At 36.4% G+C, this 17,382-nt stretch overlaps 1 protein-coding gene across 2 annotated transcripts; it reads right to left on the bottom strand.

The window, feature by feature from the left end:
* Positions 1-187: 187 nt before the first annotated feature.
* On the bottom strand, positions 188-5,143 carry LOC105056555 (AP2-like ethylene-responsive transcription factor BBM1). 2 transcript variants are annotated; one of them, XM_010938776.4, is made up of 8 exons: positions 4,086-5,143; positions 3,906-3,988; positions 1,416-1,424; positions 1,228-1,322; positions 981-1,054; positions 847-897; positions 640-722; positions 188-531 (listed from the first exon to the last, which is right to left on the bottom strand). In XM_010938776.4, exons 1-8 carry the CDS (start codon positions 4,691-4,693, stop codon positions 389-391), a joined length of 1,146 nt encoding a protein of 381 aa, XP_010937078.1. In that variant the 5' UTR covers positions 4,694-5,143; the 3' UTR covers positions 188-388. The 2 variants fall into 2 exon arrangements, with proteins under 2 accessions (XP_010937078.1, XP_073103529.1); XM_073247428.1 differs by lacking the exon at positions 1,416-1,424.
* Between the last annotated feature and the right edge of the window lie 12,239 nt (positions 5,144-17,382).

Genomic DNA, 17,382 nt, shown 5'->3' with positions numbered 1-17,382 from the left:
ATCTTTCTTCCCGGCTTGAATCGTGATTGGTGCATTGCAAGTATTTAAACCAGAGTAACTAATATTATTGATGTGCCCCTTTCATTCTCTCTTACAAAAAAGGGAACATGGTTCAATCTAAGGAAAATAAAAAGAAAAGGCAACTAAATTGTCCATTCACACCGTATTCCAGAACACTGACTTCATCTAAAAAGCAAAGTCAACAAGAGTACTTTCAATCATTGACTTGAAACCTTTAACGTCCCAACCGGATTACAGCAGTGCACATTATGACAAAACACTATCCAAATTTGAAAAATTCTGGAAAATATCCGGGCAGTGATGGACAGTCAGCAGCCTGAAAAAAAAAAAATTTACATTTATCTTCCAATAAAGCATCTGTAGGCCTTCACATCTCAAGCTTGCAGGGCCCTTCTAACCGCTTAAGACCTCCCTCACAGTAGTTGCTGATATCAAAATTAGTCACAGCATGCACACCTCGCAGTTCAATAGCTGCAATGTCATAGGCTTCTGCAGCTTCTTCCTCAGTATCTGATTTTAATGAAGAAAGCTACTAGTAACACTGGTATTTCTCAACCTTCTACAAAAGCTATTTAGTATCTGATAAGGAAGAGCGATGATAGGGGGTATAATGCTTACCAAAGGTTCCAAGGTAGATATCTTTGGCATCCCTGCTTTCACCAACACGACCAATTCGAGCTTGCCACTTACCATCTTTCCGTCTTCTCAACCAGAATGCCCCACCAAGTGCGATAGGAGTAACAGATTTGATTAGTATCAACCTCAACACATTATATGAAGAAACATTTAAAAAAAAAAGTAGATAGACAAGAATGTACAAACAACCTCGTCACTCCTCTGTAAATCGATGCCCCCCTAGAGAAACAACTGCTTTTTCTGCCATTGATAGAATGCCAGCAACCAATTATTATATTAAGCCATGAAAAAAATTGGATATCAGTTGGCTCTACCATGCATACCTCCGTACATAGGCAACATACTCTTCCTGGGACATGTTCTTCATTGTCTCAATCTCTTTCTCATAATCAGAAACCTGAGGATCAAGAAATGAAACTAGTAGTGTTATTCTCACATGCAAAAAAAAGAAAAGATGATTTAACAATATATACTCTCTTGAAGATTTGCATATATTTACACATGCATGCATGCAAAAGATTGCATTAGTAATCTCACAGCACACACACAAGATTGCATTGGTAATCTCACAGGGAAATTTAGTTTGGCATTTGTGCTTGCACCCCAGTATTTAAGAGCTGCAAGATCATGCGCTCTTGCTGCCTTCTCCTCAGAATCATAGCTGCCTGCATGAGAAATCCAAAGAGAACTAAATTAACTACCCTTTTTCCAAGCAAATCAAATGCAATACCAGCCAAATCGTCAACAATACTGCTTACCTAGATACACTGAAGGCGCCACCACCCCAGCAATCAAAAGCAACAAACCCAGCGATAAATGTGACCCAGCAAAAAAGAGCAGACAAAAGGTAGAAGAATAGTTATTCAGCAATACATCTAGATGGTAATGTACTCAAGTTTTCAGCTACGATAAATGGTAGAACTATTTAGGGAGCGATAAAAATGAATAAACCAGTGAAAAGTGACAAAGATACACAGAGCAACCAGAGTACACAGCACAAAGTACTGCATATACATAACAAGACATTGACTAAAAGAGGTAACACTCAAAAAGGTCATTATTAAAGGGTAAAAGATGCCATTCTAGTAAAGCTAAATAAGTTATCTGTAGCTTACAGTTGAAGTGGTGAATGCTGCTTCTTCTTTCTTTTTTCTTTTTTTTTCTTTTTTTTTTTTGAGGAGGGGGGGAGGGGGCGGGGGGGAGGCAGAGAAAAAGAAACAAAGCATCTTTTAAGTCAGGTTCAGAGCAGTTGCAAGCATATCCTGGTTGCTATAACTTTCCATGAACTCTACAGTATGATATGTACAGGGTTCTTGTTCGATACCATCTTCAAAGAATGAGAATATATAATACAGTAGCATGTAGAAATGGCTGGCAAATACAGGGTCAAGCTTAGCAAAGTAATGTATCACATAGAAGCATCTCTTCTCATCACCTGGCACTTTGCCTTTTTCTTAGGTTTCTACTTGAGATCAAGAGATGAAGCAAGAGGAGCCTGGAAGTGAGGAAATTATCAACAAGTGGGAGCTCAACTATTCTGGAACCAAGATAGCTGGCTGCTGCTAGCAATGTATGTCCAAACACTAGCCTAAGCAGCAAATCAACTGCATGCCAATTACAGAGGGTGTCTTTAGATCCACAACGTAAGAGGTTGAAATATCTCAACCAACCTAAAAGACATGAAGAGAAAATGATAATCACTGGCATCTAAAAAAATGAAAGGACTATAGATCAGTAAAAAGACTAAAGAGAAGTTGAGATATGCCTCTCTAGTTAGGTTCATCTTAGCTTCTCTTTATAAATATTGTCCTCCTTTGAAAGGGTGACCTTATGGGATCACCGAAGGACCTACGTCCACAGTCAGTGAAGCAAAAAGAGATGTTGCTCATTCTATAGATGGAACACAGGCTAAGAGTATAGTCACATCTCATCTGCATAACCAAGCTTGTCCCTTAATTGACTGTGACACGACCACTGTCCCTCTTGGCATTTGCCCGTGAAACATGAAATATTATGTCATCTTGCAAGCATGGAATCCACAAGTTAACATGGGTCACATACAACATCTAGTTTTGCATGTTGAGATCCATCCAGTTGAGTAAAAATTAACCCCGACATGACTTTCCCCCCTTCAATTGTGGTCCAAGAGTACCTTGCGAAGACATATTTAGTCAGCAATGATCAAAACAAAACATTTTCCACCCCACAACTCAGGGGATCTAGCATCAAAGTCCAATGACTCAAGTCCACAACATAAAAGTAAGGTAAATTTCCTTATAAGAAGCATAGGGAATGAGAATAAGATCATTTCCAACTCACATAAAATGAACGTTTCCAGATGTCTTGTTTAGACATCATTGTCATTTGTAAGCTTGGGAAGGTAGGAAAGAGAATTTGGAACCATTTTTACAATGGATTTCTTGCTTGTATCATCACAGCAGAGAAGATTCATCTTGTGGAGGATGATTGACAAAACTAGAAGCCACGATACTCCTACAAACAGGCAAAGTTCCTTAAATATTGTCTGTGAGAAAAATAGAAAATGCTGTACAACTTGAGCTCATCATGGCCCATCCTCAGAAGGCAGACTTTGAGGAGCACTTGTCATTGCTAATACCAACAAATAAATGACTTGCTTTATCTGGTCCTCATGGGGTGGGCCCTGGCACATTGGTAAGGTTGCTCCATTGTAACCTGGGTATCATGGGTTTTAAACACAGAGCAGTCTCTCTACACACGGGGATAAGGTTGACCATATCTGATCCTCCCCAAACTCAGCAGTGACAAGATCCTCGTGCACCAGGATGCCCTTTTTTATTATTTGGTCCTAACAAAAGAAACCACACTGAAGTAGACACATGAACATTCAAAGAAGAATTTCATATAGGGCTCGTGTTGATGATGATTCCAAAACATCATAAATACAACCAAAAGGGCAGACAGATCATGGAAGATTGAAAAAGCCCAGCAAATCATTTTCAACCAGTCTACTCAAAAGCGCAAATAAGATTGCAAAGGAGCGAATGATACTGTTTGCTCTGAACAGTAATGTTTTATATTTTGATGCAGTTTACAATATTACTACCTTCCTATAATTTCTCTAGCCTGCATCTCAGTTCAATCACTTCATAAAGTCCTCGGGGATGATAACACCATATAAGTGCCCTCTGATTTATGATTAATAGTTCAAACTTTACAAAGCAAAATACAAGAGAACACAACAAAACTAGAACGAGTGCAGCACATACCATGTTTGCCTTTCCGTTTCCGGCCTTCCACTTGGCTTGTGTTGTCCCACAGATGAGCCTCAAACTTCCCGCTCCATTTCAGCCTGCAATTGGACCACCAAATGCCACAACAAACAATAGAAATTTGTATCCTCACAAAGATTGACACTTTTCCCAGATGAGCACTCCCTCCAAACTTACTTAGTAACTCCATGATAGCTCGACGACCGCGGGGCAGCATACTTCTTCATTGCCGCAGCAAGAAGAATGCCCACCTTCTTCTCGGGACTCTTCCCAGATGCAGCCAAGGCAACAACTGGTCCATTGCCATTGGCGACCTCAATGCAGTCGGTCTTCTTCTCAGCAGCAGTGCTGGTCGCATCAAGCACTTCACCACCTCCCGCACTTTTCTCGGGCGCATCCAAGGAAACAACCAGACTCCTGCAATCGGTTGCCTCGGACGAACCGGCCTTCTTCGCATTATGATCTTCACCATTTCTCGACGGCACTTCCGGCCTAACTGGTTCATTTCCGACTGCAGCATCTTCCAAAGATCCAACCTTTTCTTCAGATGTGACTTCTAACGGATCAGATTTCTCTTCAGCAGCACTAACAGCCACCGAATCCACTTTAGGGGCGGCGTCTTCTTGAGGTCCGGCAGCCTCTGAGGGCTCCACAACAGTCTTTTCGATGGCGGGGGTGGCATCCAAGCTCTCACCACTGTCGTTCAAAGACGGCAGAAGAGGAGCAGGGATCTTCGGAGCCGTGGCATCTTCCGACGGATTTCGCGATCTCTCTGCTTGGCTCATTTGCAAGAAACCCTAGCGCTCTCCCTTCTCTGAACCCTAATCCCCCTTCCAGTTCTAGAAACCCCAGCAGAAGCTCTAACTCCAGAAGATCAAATGCCAAACTAAAAGAACTATGACAAGATCGCCAGATGGATGAAGCCAGAAATAGAGGTAAAGATGGGGAAAAACTATTTTTGATCGTTTCCCGGTAGATCTGGAACTCCAGAGAACTCAAAGAAATAGAGAAAAGATAGAAAGTTCTTCGTTTATCTCGAGATTTCGAGGAAAAATCCTTTGTTTAAGATTGAAATCGAGAGGAAGAAATTAGGGAATTGCTAAAAGAAAAAAAAAAAAAAACGGAACCTTTGCCCTAAATCAGGGTAATACGAAGAGAGAAGAGAAGAACCAGCCTAGGGTTTGGGCTCGGAGAGAAAAGCAGAATAATGGATTGGATTTGTGGAAGGATAAGTGGGAAGTGAGAGCACCGGACGGTTATGGGATCCAGGGAGGAGTGGAACTCCGCTTCAGCGACACGCTAGGCCTTTTGCGGCCACGAGGAGTCGCCCCCACCCGGTGCGCGCCGTACAGGGGAATACCATGCTCCACGCTCGCCTGCCGGTCGATCGTGCCTCGCGCGGATCTCAACGCGGTGGATAGTTCAGCGTTCGGGATCAAGCGCCTGGAGATCCGAGCACCAGCTTTGGAGAACACGCGTCACGTGGGTCGGCACGGATCGTGAGGCGCGTCCGGAAGCACGAAGCCTGCTGGTTGCTCGGATTTGAGAAACTCGTGATGGGCTTTTTATCGTGCATACACACGAATAGCAAGACAGGGTGGAGCAAAACGTACGGAGACCGCGAAGATGCACGCTCCCTTGATTAGCGAGAAATTATTGCTTGGACCAGGTCCAAGTGGACCAGGGCAAATCGCGAGGCGCATGCACGGTGGCCTTCTCTACATGCATGAGGTACGTCTATCGGGAGGTAACGAACTGGATTGTCTCTTTGCATGCGTTTGGTTATACTTTTTAATTTTTAATTTTTAAAAATATTTTTTTATTTTTTTAATTTTTATTATAAAATTAAAAATAAAATTAAAAAATAAATATTTAAAAAAAATAAATTTTTCAAAAAAATAATAGATCAAACATCTGGACTGCTATATTGTAGAGTAGCATCCACGTAGTCCTCTCGAATTTTTTTTTTACCAAAAAAATGATACATCAAAGTACCAATCCAAAAATATAAAACTTCTTAAATGATCGTAAATTGAAAGAAGTAAAGAGAATACTTTGACGAACGAAATGGGATTTGAGACGTCCTCCCTTGATTGAAGGATGGCAGACTCATCCGGCATGAGGGGCTTAGGAGCTCGGGACCTATAAAAGAGGAGGAGGAGGTCTGGAGCTCAGAGAAGAGGTGGGAGAGATAGGCTTGAAAGTCATAGGCGAAGGAGTTGAAGGTTTTTAGGATGGCCTGCATTGGATTTTTAGACATCTCAGCCAAGTCATGGATAGCGGCCCAGGGGAGGAGCATGGGCATCTTTGTCCGCTGTCGTCTCCACCTCCTGTTCGATAGCAGCTGGCAGTGTCAAGATCGGATGAGATCCGATCGGGATCTTCTATAGGGTGGTGACGAGCCCCATCAATCGGCAATGTTCGTCGGCCATGCAAACAAAGAGCCAAACGGAAGGGGAGGAGGAGGAAAAGGAGGTGGTGAGTATTAGGACGAGTTGGGATAAGTCGAGGAGAAGCAAAAGTAAATTTTAAAAAGCAAAAAAAATTACTTTCCATATAAAGTAAATATTTTTAATTTTTTAATTTTTAATTTTTAATTTTTGAATTATTATCAAATACTATTTTTTGATTTTTATTTAAAAAAAAAAAAAAAAAACTTCTCGGGGGCCCACCAAAAGCACCCTTTGTGACAGAGTACTTTAGATATGTGATTTGAATTGTGATGATTTTCATGCCGTTTGATCTTCATAATACTTTTTTTTTTCGACACGTCCATAACAGAATTGTATGGATGTATCATCTTATCAAAAAAAAAAATATAAAGAATAATGTGGTGTATAATGTCTTATCAAAAAGAAAAAAAAAAACGAGGGGTGATGTGGTGTGTTATCCACCATGGGATTTGGCGTGGTCCATTGGACGTGGCCTGAGTACTTATTAGATCTTGCTTAGATTGATTGGTTCTCGGTGCACGACGTAAAAGATGGATTTACTTGGTCAACGGCTACGATTCAATGATAAATAGGGGTTTGCTTGAATGGCCACATTTCAATTTTTTCGAGTGGCCACATTTCTTTCATTATAGGATTTAACTTGGAAGTCCACCAAATGCTTACTCGGATGATATCACTCTTACTACTTGGATTGAGAAGAGGGGTCCTAAATCTGTTAGCCCTTGAAGAGGAATGGCATTCGTCTATTCAAATTCTTTTTTGAATCTGTTGCTGCTGCTTGTTTTGATTGAGGTCGATTGGGCTCTGTACAGTGATATTGGAGTGACTTGTAAAATAAATTCGGATCGAAAATTTTCGTTCTGATAAGGATCTTCTGACGCTCAAGTCAGAAATCAGGAAACAATAAAAGTAGCAACTGATTCTCTGAGAAGAATTACTTGTCTCGATTCTCGAGACTTTAGTTATTTATAGAAGATGTAGTTAAGTAACTGTGAGAACGTGCAGCTCTGAAGTTATCAGGTTGTTGGACGTACTGTTAGTAGACGAGATATTCTAGTCTATATCTGCTCTCGTGAGATATGGAGAGTTGGTTGCGATTGAACTTATTCATTCAGGATGGACAGCTACTGCATGTGTCAAAGAACTGACTGGTCGAGGCAATAGAAGAAACTCACGTATCAGACGGGCTGCACAACTGATTGAATATAAATGGATCTGCTCCATATATCTCAGCTCAGTATTTCGGTCAGCAACAACAGCGATAGATCAGTGATCAGAGACATCAATGATAGCACAACAGATCTGAAGTATTCAAAGTACAACCATAACAGAAATATTTTAACTCAAAGTTTTTTGAGTCAACGAAGATAAAGTTCAAATTTTGGATCCTCTTGAACTATCTACTTGCTGTATTTTGCGTAAAAAATTTTAGATTTGCCCCAATTTAGGGGAGATTATTAACTAAATATGATAGCATCCCTTGAAGAATAAGGTGAATATAATTAGAGATAAGGATTAGCTCCTCCAGACCTCAAGAAAGGAAACAAAAAGTTAGCTTGGAGGTTTTAAATGGTGTGTCTTCAAGTATTTAAACTTGAATAATTATATTACAAATGAAAAAGAACAGTCAATTTGGTATATTTGTATTTTCATTCTCTACAAAATAATGAAATACCCCATGGAAATTGGTGGTGGAGGTGGCATTTGCACGAAACTTATGATATTCCGTGCTTTTATTTTCACTTTTTCAAAATACAATAAATATTTGGCAAAAGATCTTAAAGACTTGATAAACATTTTTTTAAAACAGAAGAGTTTTGTCCTGCATGTTGTACAGCGCAGTTCTTTTTTTTTTTTTCTTAAGTTTTTGAAAATGAAAACAAGAAATTTGAACAATGGCCAAATGGGTTGATAATCATCCTTACTGTTTTAGGTTTTCAGCCTGTTTATTTTTAGTTGCAAAGTGTGTGCAGAACATGAAGGTGCCTAGCAGAGGTGGCTTCACCTTGTTGATTTTTGGAGTTTCAAAACTCCTTCTACGTGCTCTCCATATTTGTACGTTTGTTCATGCCATTCAACCGTTCTACGAAAAAATCACACGGCTATATTTCATGTGGTCATTCTACGAACTTTCCGCACGTGGGCGACAATTCTGCATGCCGTTCTTGCATACAAAGCTTCCGCAATCGTCTGTGCCTATAAAAGGCATCTCTTTTTCTCAGTTTTCAAACGAAAAAATATCGAGTCATCTTATCTTTAAAAATTCTCTCCCATCTTCAAAAATTCTCTCTTTTCGTACTCTCTCTCTTTCGTTTATTTTGTTGATTGGACTGAGGACGAAGTTGATCGACGTCCGTTTGAGATCGTGCCATTGACGGACGTTGGAGTGCTTGACTTTCGGATTGTACCTTGGAGGAGGATGTGCGGTTCAGATCTTCGCACGAGAAAGGGCTGGAATCTCCTTTAGGACAGTGGTGTATCCGCCTCCCGATCTAGATTCTATTTTTTTTTATTACATCATATTTAATTGTATCACACACATCACAGAAAAAAAAATATATATATATTGATTGGCATCTAAATTACACATAATTTTTTTTAGCCTATTTCATCAAATTTATTTTTCCATCTTAAGCTTACTCTTTAATATAATTTTTTTTAATTAGTTCATTTCCCTATAATTTCAATTTTTTTATGGTTACATTATATATATATATATATGTATATGTATTATTTCATATTTTTTTCAATAACAGTCTAAGAGATTCCGAAAAAAATATTTTTGTAGTGCATGCATATTTAATATAATTGTTTGTATATATTTAGGGCTTATGTAGTGTATGCATATTTAATATAATTATTTGTACTTATGTTTTTTGCATATTTATATATTATTTTTAATTGACCAGCATTATTTTTTATAGTTTTGTGTTGTACAAATTAACTAAAGATTCCATCAAAACTTGTATTGCTGCATGCTCAATCTTAATAAAATTTATTAAGTCCACTAGTTAAAAAAAAAAGGAAGACTAACTAATAAATTATTTTTAAATGCTAGTTTTTCTCTCTGAACCTTATTTGGACCAAATAACTACTCTCAGAGATGAAACCTTTAGTCTTAAACCCGACAAGTTTGATGGAACCAACTTTAGGAGGTGGCAAAGCCAAATGAAATTTTGGCTAACCACTTTGGGGCTCTGATCGATTATTGATCAATCCTCTACCTCCTCTAGTTCAATCTCTTCTGCCACCTCTAAAGAAGACTATCTTTGTAAGGGTAGAATTCTAAGTGCCCTTAGTGATTCACTCTATGATGTTTATTTATCTGCAAAGAGTACAAAAGAATTATGGGATAATCTAGAGTTTGAGTATGGCCTGGATGATGCTGGTGTTGAGTGGTTCAACATCGCATCATTTCTTAGATATATTATGGTAGATGATAAACCTATAAATGATCAACTCCATCAATTTCAAGAATATCTTAGGAAGCTTTAAACCAATGAAATATGTCTCTCTGAAGAATTTAAGATCCCAAGCCTTCTTGATAAATTACATCTTTCTTGGGATGGCTTTGCTAAAGATCAGCTTCATAAGCAAGGAGAACTAACCCTAACTCAACTTCTCAATTCACTTAGGATAGAAGACCAACATAGGTCTAAAATCCAGCTAATCAGAATCCCAGATGCTCAAGCTAACCTGACCCTTACCAAATCCAAATCAAAACCTAATTTTCAACCAAACCAACAACACCAGTCAAACTATCCTAACCGACCCTACTCAAATAAATTCAAGCCTAAGGGTAAAAACTTCAAGGCCAATAATACTAAATCTATCAAACCTGCCCAAGATCCAAGTAATAAGTTCTGCTTTATGTGCGGAAAGACCAATCATCTGATGAGAGACTATTATCACCAAAAGAAGGAGCCCTTTCGCAAACCTTCTGGTTCCTCAGGACCTCAAGCTCATGTAGTTGAAGGTCCAGAAGATACCACCTTTAGGTCAGTAAGCTTTAACCTTGAAGTTAATTTTACTTCCTCTAATCTTGATTGGTGGTTGGATTCAGAAGCTAATATTCACATTTGTTTTGATCGCTCCTGGTTCACTATTATTCAGGACTCAAACGAAGGAGGTGTAATCTTTGAGAACAATACAACCGCCAAGATCCAGGGACAAGGATGAATTAATTTGAAAATGATTTCTGAAAAAGTTTTTATCCTGACGGATGTATTGTATGTTCCAGACCTTAGGAAGAACCTAGTCAGTGGGTCTCAGTTGGTTCAGAAGGGATATAAAATTATCCTTGATTGTAATAAAATTGTAATAACTAAGAATAATACCTTCATAGGAAGAGGATATGTAAGTGAAGACTTATTCAAATTAAATGTAATAAATTATTTTATTAATAAAGCTAAAAATCAAATTTATTTTATGAATAAATCTAATCAAAATTTGTGGCATGATAGATTAGGTTATGTACACTTAAGGAAAATCAAACATATGATGGATTTAAAGCTAATTCCCAAATCAATCTTAGATACATATAAGTATGAAATATATGTTGAATCTAAACAACTAAGAAAACCATTCAAATCAGTTGAAAGAAATTCTTCAATCTTGAAATTAATACATAGTGATATATGTGACTCTTCCAAAACTGCAACTCGTGGTGGAAATACGTATATAGTAACCTTTATAGATGATTTTTTAAGATACTGCTATTGTTACCTAATTAAATCTAAAAATGAAACTTTCAATAAATTCAAAATTTATAAGAGTGAAGTAGAAAATCAACAAGAAAAGAAAATTAAAATTTTTAAGAGAGATCAAGGAGGGGAGTATACTTCAAATGATTTTTTTCTGTTCTGTCAAGAACATGAAATAATTCATGAAGTAACTGCTCCTTACTCTCCACAGTCAAAAACATGAAAAATCGTATCCTCTTGGATACGGTGAATGCTATGTTGATTAGCTCAGATCTGTCTGAGAACTTTTGGGGGGAAGCTCTTCTGTCTTCTTACTTCATCCTAAATAGAATCTCTGTTAAGGATAGTGGTAAGACCCCCCTTATGAATTTTGGAAAGGTAGAGCTCTTAACTTAAATTTTCTCAAAGTGTGAGGGTGTCTAGCTAAAGTGAATATTCCTAAACCCAAAAAGAGAAAGCTAGGATCTAAATCGGTAGATGGTGTCTTTATTGGCTATGCCCAAAATAGTAATGCCTATAGGTTCTTAGTGATTAAATCAGATATTGGTGATATAAGTTATAATTCAATTCTAGAAGCTAGAGATGCTTCTTTCTTTGAAGATATATTTTCTTTTAAAACTAGAATTTCAAGATTCTTAGAATGTAAACCATCTTCTTTTAGATCTATGGACTTAGAACTTAAAGTTGAAATTGAATTAAGAAGAAGTAAGCGGATCGGAATTGAAAAGAATTTTGAAAAAGAATTCTTTACATATCTTGTAGAGGGTAATCCTTGTACGTATAATGAAGCTATGTCATCATCAGATTCATCATATTGAAAGGAAGCTATAAATAGTGAAATTCAATTAATCCTAGAGATAAATTTTGACTTTTATCAGATTTATCTCCTGAAAATAAAGTAATAAAAACTAAATAGATTTTTAAAAGAAAATTAAGATCAGATGGAACAGTAGAAAGATATAAAGCTAGGTTAGTAGCTAAGGGATACAGTCAAAAGAAAGACAGATTATTTTGATACCTGTGCTCCTGTAGCTAGGATAACCATCTTAAGAATCTTAGTAGCATTAGCATCAATTCATACATTAATGATTCATCAAATGGATGTAAAAACTGTATTCTTAAATAGAAAATTAGAAGAAGAAATCTATATAAACCAATCTCAAAGTTTTATAGTCAAAGGATAAGAACATAAGGTTTGTAAATTAATTAAATTATTTTATGAATTAAAACAAGCTCATAGACAATGACATATTAAATTTGATGAAATTATTCTAGATAATAACTTTAGGATTAACGAACATGATAAATGTGTGTATTACAAAAGAAATAACTCAGACTTTATCATTTTATGCCTGTATGTAGATGATATTCTATTATTTGGAACATCACTAAAAATAATACAAGAAACTAAAGATTATTTGTCAAATATTTTTGATATGAAAGACTTAAGAGAAGCTGATATAATCTTAGGAATAAAATTTAAAAGAATAAATAACGGAATAGCCATAAACCTAACACATTCAATAGAAAAAATGCTTAAAAAGTTTGAATATTTTGATCTAAATCCTATCTCTCTCCCATATGATCATAGTTTTTATTTAACTAAGAATTTAGGAGAACCTGTAAGATAATTAGAGTATTCTCAGAGGATAGGATCACTATTATATGTAGCAAATAGAATCCATCTTGATATAGCTTATGCAGTAGGTAGGCTAAGTCAGTATACTAGCAATCCTAGTGAAGAACATTGGAAAGCCCTAGAAAAAGTCTTTAGATATCTGAAGGGAGCTCTAGATTACTCTCTCTTATTCTCCAATTATCTAGAAGTACTAGAAGGATATAGTGATGCTAACTGGATAACAGATAATTTAGATGTTAAGTTTACCACAGGTTATCTCTTCATGTTTGGAGGAGGTGCAGTATCTCTGGATTCATATAAATAAACAATAATAACAAGAAGTATGTTAAGAGTCTGAATTAACTGTTCTTGACACCACTTGCACTGAAGCATAGTGGCTAAAAGATTTAATTAATGATATTGAAATTTTTTCATTCAAAATATCTGTAATACCAATAAATTATGATTGTAGAGCTCTAATAGATCTGTTAAATCAGCGGACATCAAATAAAAAGATAAACATTCATATTCTGATCAGATATAAAATTGTGAAAAATAAAATAAAAGATGTGATATCATTTCAATTTATAAGATCAAAGAATAATCTATCTGATCTTTTAACCAAAGGTCTTTCAAAGATTTTGGTATTTGAGACATCGAGGGGGATAGGGCTTAAGTCCATATATTAGTCACCAGAGTGGATCTCTATCTTTACATTTGGAGATCCCAAGGTCAAGGTTCAAAGGGTAACAATCTCTGAGGTGACATCTGAGAGTACTGATTCTTTGAGTTTGTTTCCAACCCATTCCTATAGTGTAGTGCTCTATATGTAATAGTTAGGTTGAGCGTAACTCTCAATAGATTCAAAGCTGAAAGTTCAGTAAGGTATGATTCTGTTACACGTACCCTTGGAGGATCTACCTTAGTGAGAATAGTTGTAAAGCCGCGACTATGGGATTAGGGCGAATCTCTAGTAACTCTCATGAAAATCAAGGCAAGCGCATGGCCTAAATAGCGCTACCCCGCAATTTGATCAGTTCGTCTTCATACTATGTGTATTTTATACTAAATGCAAGTTCAAACCTAGAAGGTACTTGTACTAAGCACAGTAAAAGCCCAATAAAATTTTTAATATTTGCTGAATTTAAATATTTTATGAGTTTTGAAATTTGTGGGGGATTGTTGACTTTTTGGAGTTTCAAAACTCCTTCCGCGTGCTCTCCGCATTTGCATGTTCGTTCACGCCGTTCGGCCATTCTGTGAGAAGATCGTGCGGTAACGTTTCATGCGATCGTTCTGCGGTCGTTTCGCGAACTCTCAGTGCACGGGCGACAGTTCTGCATGCCGTTCTCGCACACGGAGTTTCTGCGGTCGTCTACGCCTATAAAAGGCGCCTCCTTTTCTCAATTTTCGAACGAAAAAAATACTAAGTCATCTTATCTTCAAAAATTCTCTCTCTTCATGCTCTCTCTCTCTTTCGTTCATTTTGTTGATTGGGCTGAGGACGAAGTTGATCGGCGTCCGTTCGAGAGCGTGCCATCGACGGGCGTTGGAGTGCTTGGCTTCCGAATTGTACTTTGGAGGAGGGTGTGCGGCTCAGATCTTCGCACGAAAAGAGGCCGGAATCTTCTTTAGGGTAGTGGTTTATCCGTCTCCCGAGCTAGGTTCTATTTATTTTATTTTTTTTGTTACATCATATTTAATTATATTACATACATCATAAAAAAAAATATTTTAATATATATATATATTTTAATTGGCATCTAAATTATAAATAATTTTTTTTTAGCCTATTTCATCATTTTTTTTCCATCTTAAGCTTACTCTTTAATACAAATTTTCTTTAATTAGTTCATTTCTCTGTAATTTCAATTTTCCTGTGGTTACATTATATATATATATATATATATATATATATATATATATATATATATATATATATATATATATATATATATATATTATTTCATATTTTTTTCAATAACACACCTCAAGCGGTGCTTTAAATCTGAAAAACGATGCAGATGATGCTTCGTAAGAGATTCTTTACAGATACTGTTGATGGAGATCCAGATTCTGATTAGTTAGGGTATCAAAATTTTGTAGTGTTACAGGGGAAGAGAGTAGCATAGACCTACTGTATCATATGTAGGAAGCCTTGGCTTTCCTGTTGCTACTGTTCCCTTTTATTTAGTTGTCAAACATGAGTTGGGATGACCTCACTTGAAGCAGTTAGATGCCCATACCATGTTGTGTCAGCTTCTTGAACCAAGTTTTCTGGAAATGGGTTGTAAAATTTTGTTCATTTATATTCATATCCAATGGGATGGAAACAGAAAGTTGTTTTGCTTGGACCAATTCTGTGCTTAGGATAATGGTTTGTGAATGGAGGAGATGCTGTTGATGGGGTTTCGGTGTGGGGTGTATGATACATTTCCAACTATTATATTGCCTCCCAGCTGATTTTCAGTTGACATTTTCTTTCTCTAATTCTTTCCAATTTTTTCATCTTGTTGGATTTGCTGCTTGCTGAGCTGCATCTGTTAAGTGGTTGTCTAAAATTTCAGAAGAGCCCTGGAATTTTACATTTGGGTTGTTTAGCTGCAGCTTGTCCATAGACTTCTTGAGTATATTATGATTGTCGGTGTACCCGCAAATTGGTTGGGAATCCGTTCCAGCTGCAAGGTGCCCTTCTTTTGGTTGAAATTCGCTGAAACGTAGCACATCTCCATCCAGGTCTAATCGACAGATCGGCCAGCGATGAGTTTGATCTATATTTCTCTTCCAGTCTGCAATTTCTCCAATTATGATCATAAATATAATCAAACCTTCTAGGCTTCTGAATTATTTGGGTAAGGTCGTAGAAAGCCTCATTGACCAATTGTTTCTATCCATTCCATCAATGTAATTTCAGACCTTTTTCACATCCTTAATCACAATATACAGCGACAACTCTTCCCCTCCTCTTTCGCTCTCCTTGAAAAAAGAGTACCACCTTTTCGCAGAGGACCGCTTGGAACTTTCTTTTATTTGTTTATATTTATCCTTATACTCTTTTCCTCTCCCTATTTCCTTCAACAGAATCGATTACCTTCTCTCAGGACCGCCTTCGGTCTACGCCACAGGTTTGTGCTATTTGGTCTCTAATCTCACTATTTCTTATTCTCACGGTCGGCTGGCTTCTGATCATTAATTTCTCGCTCTACAGTTTCCCACGTCTTACATGGCCTTGTGAAGGTGAAAGGCACATTCGTGGCCTGCGGCAGGTCTAAATGGGAAATGGAGCTACGATTCAATTTTATCTGGATGGTGGCCATCTGACCAAGTTTGGTATATATTTTCTATGAACTTTTGAGCTTGTGGTTGATCGAGAAGATCGAGTCCAGATGCTTGCAACCGGAATGGCTGGCAACTAAATTTCACACAACCATGTGGAGAAAATTTAGCCAAAGAAATTAGTGGCTTTAACTGTGAGGTATCATAGTAACAAGAATGGCTAGCATCTAAATTTGAGACAACCATCTGGGGAAAAATAACTAGAGGACATACAGTGGCTCTAACTGTGAGAAAGTAATTATAGTAGAGATGGTAGTGGAACAGCAGCAGCAGTATGGCATGGTGGATACTTGAGGGGCCTATATTTAGGGAAATGTGCTTAATCCTTCGTTCATGGATGAGTCACAAGGCTGTTGAGACCATATGGCAAATAAGAGTCCATTTTTTTTGGATAAAAAATTTATCTAAAAATTTATATTTTTTAAATAATATTTAGATAAAAAAATAATTTTTTTATACCTTTTTATGCATTGAAAAATGACTCAAAAATTTATTATCCATATTTTTTTGTATTACTAATTTTTTAGATAAATTGCTAAAATCTATCCATATTTTTCATACTACCCTTTATTATATAAATATTATTATATTATATAATAAAATATTATATTATATTATATTATATTATATTATATTTTGTATGTTATAACATATAATATTATATAATATATATTCATAAATATAGATAATATATGTTATATATATAAAATAATATAATAAATTATGTTGCATATAATAAAATGAAATATATTATAATATATATATATATATATATTAAAATAATAAAATATTATTATCTAATAATTATATTATATTATATATAAAATAATATTATATGTTGTTATATTAACATTAAAGATATAGCAGAAATAAAATAAAAATATTATTTTTTCAATTGATAGAAAAATAACTTATTTTTTTTTAGATGGATAAATTTTTTTCTCCCTTAATAAATATTATCTATAAAAAAATAATTTATCTATCTAAAAAAATATGAGAATATGATTAAATTAATTAAAAAAATATTTTTTTTATAATATTTATCTATTAAAGAACAGACTCGGATCATTTGATCTCCCTGTCAGCTGCGGATAACCTGCTTGAGAGGCATATTCAACTAATTCTACACACCTATGATCCACCTAACATCCACCGCTCAACAGGTCTGCTTCAAGTCTGCTTTGCAGCAAAATCAAAAGTTTCTACCGGGCATGATAAGGTCCAGAACCTTATTATCAAAATTCCCATCAAACACCTACCATGAATATGCAAGTCCAGTGACATGATGGCAGACCCGAGTCCTCAGCGTTACCCCTTTTGCAAACACCCAACGCCACAACCTTTCACTGACACCCCAGAAAATA

The sequence above is a fragment of the Elaeis guineensis genome, chromosome 13 (assembly GCF_000442705.2).
Source record: "Elaeis guineensis isolate ETL-2024a chromosome 13, EG11, whole genome shotgun sequence".
Lineage (NCBI taxonomy): Eukaryota > Viridiplantae > Streptophyta > Magnoliopsida > Arecales > Arecaceae > Elaeis > Elaeis guineensis.
The sequence above is the reverse complement of the archived record's forward strand: the minus strand, read 5'-3'. Positions and strand labels throughout refer to the sequence as shown.